Source organism: Monopterus albus, unplaced genomic scaffold (genome assembly GCF_001952655.1).
Source record: "Monopterus albus unplaced genomic scaffold, M_albus_1.0 scaffold126.1, whole genome shotgun sequence".
Lineage (NCBI taxonomy): Eukaryota > Metazoa > Chordata > Actinopteri > Synbranchiformes > Synbranchidae > Monopterus > Monopterus albus.
The window spans coordinates 1,370,588-1,380,716 of NW_018128006.1; the positions used below are offsets into that span (position 1 = coordinate 1,370,588).

The window sequence follows — 10,129 nt, forward strand, 5'->3', positions numbered from 1 at the left end:
AAAATGCATTTTGATGCTAATAAGCTGTACTGCAGTGAAATCCTGGCTATCTTGCTGCAAAACAATGATGGTAAGTGTGTTTGTGGGTTTGTCACACCGATCACTGTTTCTTCAGTATAGTGCCCCTTTTTCATGTCTTTACTTTCTTCTTCCACATTTTCAAGTTCTGATCCGATCATTGTCTTACTTCTTTCTCACATTTCTTTTGCCTGTCCATGTTAGTGTTTCCTTGTTCTCTCTTTGTGTCCTTCCCTTCCTCCTTTTTGTCTCCTTTCCATTGCTCTCTGTCTGTAACCTTTCTTGGCTCCGCCCCGTTTTTCATTTCCTTTGCCATTTCTTGTTCTTTCCCAGGGTACCTTTCATGCTTCCTTGTTTTCTCTCTCCATTCTCCCACTCCTCTGTCAGTCTTCCCAGCCCACTTCTCTTCTTCCTCTCGTCTTGTCTGTTTGCTGTCCTTCACACTACCATCCATCACTAAAAACCTGCAAAGCCTCAAATAGATGCAGGACTATCAGGTGTCTCATTAATGTACAGACCATATTGATATTCAGTGGGAGTCGTGTGTTATTTTGCACTCATTCTCCTCTTCACTGGTGCTGCCTTTTTTCACCTTCTCTCTACTGCTCTTTAAATACAATCAACAACAAAAAATGTTATTTTTCACAAACCAAAGGAAATGTGCTTTTATTTATAATCTAATCTAATATACAGTCTGTGTCTTGAAGTAAGAATAAGGCAAATCACAAGACTTCTCTTGGGAAAATGACATTTTGGAATTTTTTTTAAATGTACTAATTGGAATATAATTATTGCTTCCTGCTGTCAAGTTCGACTAAAAACACCACTCTGCAGGTTTTATGTATAAAATACTTGATGCTGCAAATGAGAAGAGCGTTTCATCCCTACTAATTAAGACACGGTAGATTAATCTTTTTTCCATATCAAATTTTGCTGTTAGTTATGAACACTTGACTAACGCATGCAAAGCCCATAATATTGTGGTAAACACCAGTGTGCATTCCTGATGTCACTTTTTAGGATTTCTGGCTGTTGGGATTGTTGCATTTTACAGTTGGCTCTCACCTCCACGTGGTGCCACATATGGAATAAATTGTGAGGATACACATATACATTATTCCTTTATTTGCCCAGATTTTTGTTCAATGTCTTTCTCCGATTGCAGCCTGGTGGCCAGCATGTTGTTCAGTGTTTGTGCTCGTTGTATGACTGTAGCACTTCTGTCATTTTCTCTCATTTGTCTTTTTCTCCTTTGCTTTCATACTTCATCATCATCAGTTTTTTGTTTTCCTATAATCTCCCTCTTGTCCTGTTTTATTTCTTAGTATTTCTCCTCCTTTATTTCTCTTTTCCACAGGTACCAGAGAACTGCTCGGTGAGATGGATGGCATTGATGTGTTACTGCAGCAACTATCTGTAAGATTTTGCTTTTACTTTCTATTTTTAGGTTGCACTGCCACTACGACGCTTATTGACCCATCATCCATTTGATTCTTACAAGGATAAGTCTCAGAAATTGCTCAAACAGAAGTATTGCCAGGCCCAGGTTTTAACATGGATAATGTTAAAAAAAGAAATGCTCTGAGCATCCTGTGACATTTTGTGGCTAGAATGAGACATTCAAATGATCATTAATAACCCACCAGATTAGCAATTAATCTTTTATTGACGAGCATTTTAAGTGTGGCTGGTAGACTTGTCCCACCTTGTCTCTTTTTGTTCTCATAGGTACAGTATAGTAAATACCTGGCTAATACTTTTGTCACACTAGGCTCATTTTCTGTCATTAGAAAGGCTTAATTTCCTAACTTTCTTAAATGATTCTATTTAGAAACTGTTGTTGAAGAATTGCCTTGTAATGCAAAAGAAACGTCCATGCCAACGCAGTGTGCTCTTGTCCTGCCTTCTCTCTCAGGTGTTTAAACGTCACAACCCGTCCACAGCCGAGGAGCAGGAGATGATGGAGAACCTCTTCGATGCTCTGTGTTCCTGCCTCATGCTGCCCTCCAATCGGGACCGCTTCCTTAGAGGAGAAGGGCTTCAGTTGATGAATCTCATGCTTAGGTAAGGCTGCACACTATAAGAAATACCACCGCAGGGACACTCCTCGTCTGTTCAGTTGCGGAAGTGCACCAGTTTAAATGTTGATGAAACAACTATCAGCATTTGTGAGAGGGTACTGATGATAAAGGGGGAATGATAAGCCCATTGTTTATATATTTATCTACTGTAAAAAGTACGTAAAGCAAGAATTTTTCATTGTAATATGCGACCTGCAGCAGTGCATCAGTGAGTTGGCTCTGAGATCCACTCATGTTTATATATCACACATTAACATGCTTTTTTTTTTATCCAGACAACAATCAAATGTTAAAGCTCCAATATGCAAGTTCTGGAAATCAGGCTAGCGCCAGCATGAGTGAATAGCAAACCACTCTCTTGATTCCACTCAACGTTACTTTAATGTCAGATGTAAATCGAGTATTTGTCTACATTACATATATATTTTTAGACAGTTTTCTGTGTTGCTCCTAAGGGTGCATGATGTGTCTGACCGTCTTTTTTAAACAACTATCTTAAGTTATTCGAGGATTTAATTAGTAGATTACAGCTCAGCAGACTAAACTGGGCTACTTTGCCTGAATAGAGTTTAAAAAAAGGGGAGACAATTGCAGACAAATATTTTATGCTTGGTGCCAGAAGAAGCATCTTGAGGGAGAAAACCTTGATTCATTTGATTTGAAAGGTCTGTTCATAACCTCAAGGGAAGCTATAACTTCAGAAATGTTGACGGTATCTGCCAAACATGAGCCTTTGTGTTGTGAAGACGAATTGCCCAACTATGCACATCTCAGTTGATTATGTAAATTCAGTGATTGCATCAGATGAGTTTAGCTGAAGCAGTGCAATTCATTTTAAAGTAGACTGTGTATGACTGCTGCGTTTGCTACATAAGCATTGATCAAGAATAAATAACTGAAATCAGTGATGCTATTACCCATTAACTTGACAAAGGGTTTGCATTCATCTGAGTCACAGGTATAAGAGATATTTCTCTCCATTCTGCAGTAAATAACCTGGAATGATCAGTGTCACTTAATCACAGTGTACAGAATATAAATGCATCATGTATGTGTGTAATATTAGCCTCCCACAGTGCACTGAAGTGCTACAGTAAAGTGTTGATCCCTGTACAACACATCTGTTGTTATACTATCTAACCCTCACAGCTCAGCTTAGAGCCTCTTTCTCATGCTTTCTGCACTCTAAACATTAAAAAACTCACAGCATAACAGGGCGTGGCGCTGCACAATAGGATTGTCTGTCTGCTCCATAGCCCGGCGAGACTGCCTGTCCAATCAATCAACGATTGGTGGTGCACGGCAAGACGAAGATGTGACCTTAAAGTCTCATAAAGACATGTTACATGCTTTCATGAAACCGTCACAGCTTCCGCACCTTTGCGCTGTTAATCACATCACTGGACACGCAGATTTAGGACTTGGATCAATATCTCATTACTGAAATGTAAAAAAAACCCTTTTCTGTGAAATCATCCACCAAAGAAATGGAGAAAGAAAAAAACAGAGGTGCAAGAACAATCCATGATAGGATGTTGGGGAAACTTGTTAAAGTTTACAGACAAACTAACTGTGAATTTGATTGTCTATTTAATAGAGTACACAGAGTATCGCCATTTCCAAAAACTGTAGATGTTTTCATAAATGAAAGTTCTTGTTTTGGACCAGTTTCATTAGAGTTTTCATTTCAGGTCAGCTCTTGTTTTTCTAACCAAGACACAGTGAAAAATAACAATCTGAGAGAGCAACAGAATAAAAATCATCTCCACTCACTTGGTTTTCAATCAAAAACTCTATTTCACTTCCTGCCAGACATTTTCAGCTACATACAAATTTTACATCTGGTGTTTTGATGAATTTGTGCCAGAGCTACAGTAAATGTTTGTCAGAGCAGACTCTGCAACTGAAACTAAGCTGTACCACAGGCAATTTTACAGAAACATCCAAGAACCATATACTGTGTTGATCATGTGTATCAAATCGGTATTAAAAAAAAAAAAAAAACAACTACCAAATGATTCCATATTTTCTCTCATGAACATTTTTTGATAGACAGCTCCCCTAACTTTTAAGGGGACTTTTCCGTTTTCCAGTCATGTGTTGGTCAGAGTTTGAGGTGTACACAGGTTAATAAACTCTTCAACAAAAAACATCTTCGAGTTATTGAGTCTCATCTACAATCTCAGCTGTCCATCATATATAATGTGTCTGTCTGGAGAACCAGACTGCCTGAATTATGTGTCCCTCCTCAGAGATAAACACTGTCATATGTCATTGGTGGGAATGGAGGAGGTGACACCGTGACAGACAGCTACACTCCCTAAGAGGAGGTGCGGAGTGGGGTGGCATGTAGACAGGGTGGGAAACAGTTACTCCCTCTTATCATGCCAGTGCTTTGTTGATGGCAAACAGATGAGTATCTGCACTTGTATACACAAATTTATTTGTTTGTATTTGTTTGACAGAACACGCAAATCCTGATTATTCTGGTTGTATTATTGGCCTAATTTGTTTGCTACCTTGTTTTTCTGAATTAACATGGAAACAATAGCTGTATGTTGTTTAAACTCACAACAAGATGAGAATCATGTTTGTTGTAGTTTGGTGAAAGGTACACTGATTTTGCCGTAGCTCAGCTATAGACTGTGGAGAGAACATCTGGTGAATTTGCAAGAATATTTTCATTTTTTTATCCTGAACTTCACAAACTTTTTGCCTGTGCAATATTGTCTCTGCCAAACTCTCATGGCTGCACATAAATGCCTTGTTTCAGCATGGTAAATTCTTCCTGTTCATGAGTAGGCCCATGTTTGTGTTATTTCATTATTTACCACCACTGAATTGCCATTAAGGCTGTTTGTTCTGCTTCATTAATTCACCAAATATTACCTAAGAATTAAATATTTCACACTGCAAAAGTGCTGTAAGTAATCAGCAGATAAAAAAATGTACAAATAAAAATGAAGCCTTGTTCACAGTATTAGGAGTCTTGAAACAACAGAAAATATTAATAGTATAGCAGCCAGCAACTTGCCATCAAATTAGCACTATACTGTGACAGAAATGGTATGACCTAAAATTGGATGCTTAAGCAAAATAGTTGATGACAGGGGTTGTGACAGTCTCACAGATCCTAGACAAGAGAAAATTACCCCGTTGGTGTTGTTAAATGTCAACTTTGTTGAGTTAGCAAACCATTTGACATGGATATTATGGTGTATGAAGTGTTTATTATAGTTTATTTTTATTTTATGTGGAAGTATTGGTTTGTAATAGAGAGAAAATTCTTAATAAAAAGGTAGTGGTGAGTGCAGCATGTCCTCTTAAACCGTTTGTACCTGTCACTTGGTAATACATCTGTTCATAAAAGTGGTTCTTACATACGCTTCATTGTTTTATTGTACTGATTGTAGCATCTTCACTGTAAAATATCATGTTTGCTGCACCCACTGTTTTTAGTATTAAGGCAAAATGATACAACTGACAAGTTAATTTTTATTCAGTCATTCCCATGAATAGAAATGATAAAGGAGTAACACTGCTAGAAATGGGAACATCCATCTCAAGGCTGAAAAAAATAAAAAATGTAAAAGAAAATAAATAAATATATGAAAACAGCCCTGTGTTTAGTTCACATGAAACACAGAGGTTTATGGAAGCAATCTAAACTGTGGTCAGACCTTTTCAGGACTTGTCATTTGAAATGTTCTTGTTTATGTGTAGTGAAACAGCATCACGTGTCTCTGACTTCAACAGTGTTTCCTCTCTCTGCTACAGAGAAAAGAAAATGTCTCGAACCAGTGCTCTGAAGGTCCTGGACCATGGGATGATAGGACCAGAGGGAGCAGATAACTGCCATAAGTTTGTGGACATCCTGGGCTTGCGAACCATCTTTCCACTTTTTATGAAAACCCCCAAGAAGATGAAGAAAACTGGTCTTTCAGAGAAGGAGCATGAAGGTCAGTAACTAATTAAAACAGCGGACAGCTGTTACAGCTGTGTGTCCCAATGGGACAGCCAGTGAAAGCTGTGGTGGGATACTTTTTTGCATTATTCTTAATTAAACACCATCAGCAACAAATGAAATGTTGTAACAAACAGTTAAAGAAACAAAGCAATTGAAACCAAACACATTATGTGTGTGTGATGATGACACATTTTCATTAATGGGTTCCACAGATGCAGTGAAATAATTATGTAGAAATAAGGTTTGTAGTCAGAGTTCCTACATCTCCTGAGAAACTTGGTCTGCTCTGTACTTAAAACACTGGAAATAGTTGGAAAATAACAGAAATTACACATCCTGGAAAAACAGTTTTGTTGTTTTTGTTTGTTTGCTTTTGTTTTTGTTTAGTTTTTTTATTTATTTATTTATTTATTTTTACTGAAATCTATGTTGAGGAGCAAAAGTGGTTCAGATGGTGCTTCACCTGCCGGCTGCTTGTAAGTTAGACCTGGTCATGTAAAACACAGAGTCCCTGGCCAGGAACATTTCTGGACATGCAGTAACCTCAGGCCCTGTATTTTTCTCCACATCCTCTGGTGCAGAAGCAGAAGGAGGTAAAATATATCCACAAAACTAGGCGCAGTCGAAAAATTCTCCTTTTAAAATGGCACTGGTGGATGTCAGGCAAGCTCACACGAATGCGCAACCTCCTGGAGATTATGAACATTCAATGAAATCCTTAAACTATCACTAAATACTTAATTTTGTTAGGTGTGAATGATTATTGAAGGTTTTAGGGCTACTTTAAAAAAAATCTTCAATACATTGCTGACTATACTAATTTAAGCGATTATACTAATGGTGACAGGGCCATTTCCTCCTCCTCCTGCAGGTTTCAGCAGTGTGTATAGTCACCTCCATTTCCAGCAGACTCACGCAATCCTAATCTTCTCATGTATCATGGTTTGCTGCCTCTTCATCCTGTCAGTTTACACTATCAATCCAATCTTGATTGATTTTCCTGGCTGCACTCTCAAACCTCTCTTGTCTCTGAGTGAGAGATAGGAAGCACAAACAAGAGCCAGAGAGGGAGAGAAAGATAGGATGTCTGTGTGATAGAGGGCAGGAGAGTAAAATAGAGACAGAAAGGAAAAAAAGGTAGAAACCTCCATCTTTCTGCGCTTTGTTTGATTACCTACGTCCAGAATGTGAAAGCCCTTCGCTCACTCTGTCTGTATTAATTAAGTCTGAAACATCCGGTGGGGCTTTGCAGCCCTGCAGAGGAAAATAAATTGCCTACCATTGTGTCCTGTCTCACCCAGGGACTGGATGAATTAACCTTTGACCTTCTCAAGCAGTGGGAGTAAGAGTGGGGAAGATAACCCATCCTAACAGTTGAACCTTTCTCCCCCTGTGTGTTGAAGCTGCTGTAAAAGCAGACATGCTTAAAAGAGATGTGGAAATCCACCTCAAAGTGTTGTGCAAGAGCCACAACACACAAATCAACCAACAGATTAGTCTATATTAAACGTTAAAAGATAAGGCCGGTCATTGTTTTCTATTAACAGTATTTTCATCACTCCCCGTACAGAGACTAAAACCAACAATGAATTGCATCAGTGGTCATTCAGACTGACCTTACATTCACACTGATCCAGCAAAACACAACTCCCTGCTTTGTTTTAACACAAGGGGCTGCGTTTGTCAGGGCGGAGAGGGGTATTGTAGACGTGTATGATATTGTGACAAGTTGATGTGAGTGGCCACGTTCACATTTCCAGCCCGGGAGCTTTGATTATGTCATGGTTAGTCATGCCGCTAATGTAGCCTACTCTGCCTTACAACCAGTTCTATCACCAGTGTGTCTGCATTGATAGATAAAAAAAAAACACAGTTTAACATCCAGTGCTAATGAAATGACACCTTTGAAACTCAGTCTAAATGTGGCCTGAGTCTGTTAGTCCTGGCTTAGCTTTTTTGTCTGTGCCATAGACCCTTGTTGTTCAAAAATGATTAAAAACACATCAATAAAACAAACTGCTGTTTTGGTTGACATATTCCCTCATTAGCAAACTCCAGACCCGAGTGTGAGGAGCTAGTGGAATGTAAACAAAGCAGAGAGCACACGCATGATCTTGGGCATGTCCAGTTGACACTAACTCATACTAGCTTCAGGAAATTATAGCCACTCGATTATGCTGGGACAACATAGTCAAGCCTGGGGTTTTATAATGCAAAAATGTCACCCAGTGAGGTGGCATGCTTCCCTGATGTGTTTTTAATCAGTTTTGAGCAACAACAGAGCTCTTTCACACAGACAAACGAGCTAATCCAGGACTGACAGACAGTAACCATGAGTAGCGGTATTTCATTGTCAGTTTTACTCTCTGTATGGAGAAAATGACAGGCCTTATGTTTTAACAATTTAATATGCACTTGCAAATGTAATTTTGCAGTAAACTCATGTCATCATTCTTTGTGATGAGAGTTGCAGGCTGTATATGATTTCCCGTCATGTCTCCATGGCTTCAAAGAGCTAAACATAACGAGATGCCTGTCATAATATAAGTCATATTGAGTGAGCCTTCCTATATAAGGATGGGTTTATAATTGAAAATGCAGTGAATCAAGTGGTTCTTTGGAATAACACAGTTATACTGTAGATTAATTAACCGTCATCTGCTTCAAACAAACGTAATTAGGAGGTAGGGACGTCTTTGCCCTTCTATCCTTACTGCTCTCTTGCTCTCACAATCATTCCATGGCATTCTATCATAGACCCCGGTGACAGTTGATCCCAATGAAATTCTTTCTGAAATTGACACAGCTGAAATTACCAAGGTTTACAGGCCATATTAGTAAACAGAATGGCACCATTAATAGAGAAGTTGTAAGTGGATAGGGAAAAATGAAAGAAAAAAATCAAATTACATTTCTTTGCTCATGAATATTCGTGTCGTAACACTGCATTTCACCTTGTTTTTAGGGTCTCAGTTTATTGGTGTATATACTCTGTCATTACCAATAAAATGAGATTGTGTGATGGAAAATGGTGGCGGCTGGTTGTTATATGTAAATGGGTAATGACGCAAGCGGGTGTGAGGAACAACAGAAGTAAACAAGTCGTATACATGGCGAGGCACAATAGTCACAGCTCTGTCTCTAGGTCCATCTCAGAAAAGTGTTGCTTTGTGTGCTCACTTGCATGTGGGTGTTTGTTTGGTGGAGAGAGTGTGCACAAGGGAGAGGCTAAGGGAGGAAGCAGAGGCCTTTGCTGTCAATTTGTTTTGAATGCCACACATAAACCTTCAAGTGCTGCAAATGCCCTCATGATGACCCTTACTTTCTAATGAATGCACTGAAACAGGTAATGAGTGAGGCATGCCAGCAGAAAGAAACCTGTATTGGATATTTTATGGCTCTGCAGTTTTGCTGGATAAATGCAGTAAAGAAAACAAGAGAGTAAAGTCTATTTGATGAAAATAGAATGCTTCTATGCCCCCCCCCAAATTATGGCAGTTTCATTATAAAGATACAACTTGGAATTTTATCAGCCTATTACATTATCACCAGTACCGGCTCCTCTCATATTAGCAACTGAAGATTTCAAAAGCATGACTTTGTAGCAGAATATATGAGATTAGCTAAGTGCCTGTAATAGAGCATTGTGACTATCTGGATTCAGTGATGAAACGTATATCAAACATTTCAGTCAAAGACAGAGAATCAGATGGAGTTCTTATTTGATCTCCCCTCCCAGCACTGAGCTCCTTTGGTGCAGATTAAGAGTAACATTATACATGATGGTAATCTGTACTGCCGTCGGAGTCACGCTGTGTAATCCTATTATTAGTGTATTTCAGAGGGAGAGGTTTATCGTTGGATCCCTCTGTAAAGATGCATCTAATTAACATCTTTCTCACGTTTGGGCTTTCCTGTATAGGAGTTGTTCCATCTCTGTAAACTCATGCTTTAATGGACTATGTGGCAGTATATTTACATTTAAGTGAAATGATTTATTAAAAACAAAACAAAAAAAAGTGTTCTGTTGAGAAAAGGACATGCTCAGTGTTTAGAAGAGCGG

General features: G+C 38.8%; 1 protein-coding gene across 1 annotated transcript in view; it reads left to right on the plus strand.

Moving 5' to 3' along the window:
• Positions 1 to 10,129, plus strand: part of ctnnbl1 (catenin, beta like 1) — a 49,661-nt gene that overhangs the window by 14,089 nt on the left and 25,443 nt on the right. Inside the window, exons 8-11 of the mRNA XM_020612621.1 lie at positions 1 to 70; positions 1,376 to 1,434; positions 1,934 to 2,082; positions 5,877 to 6,058. The exon at positions 1 to 70 is cut by the window's left edge and continues 1 nt beyond it. Of these exons, the coding sequence (XP_020468277.1) occupies positions 1 to 70; positions 1,376 to 1,434; positions 1,934 to 2,082; positions 5,877 to 6,058 (460 nt within the window). The remainder of the gene's footprint in view (positions 71 to 1,375; positions 1,435 to 1,933; positions 2,083 to 5,876; positions 6,059 to 10,129) is intronic.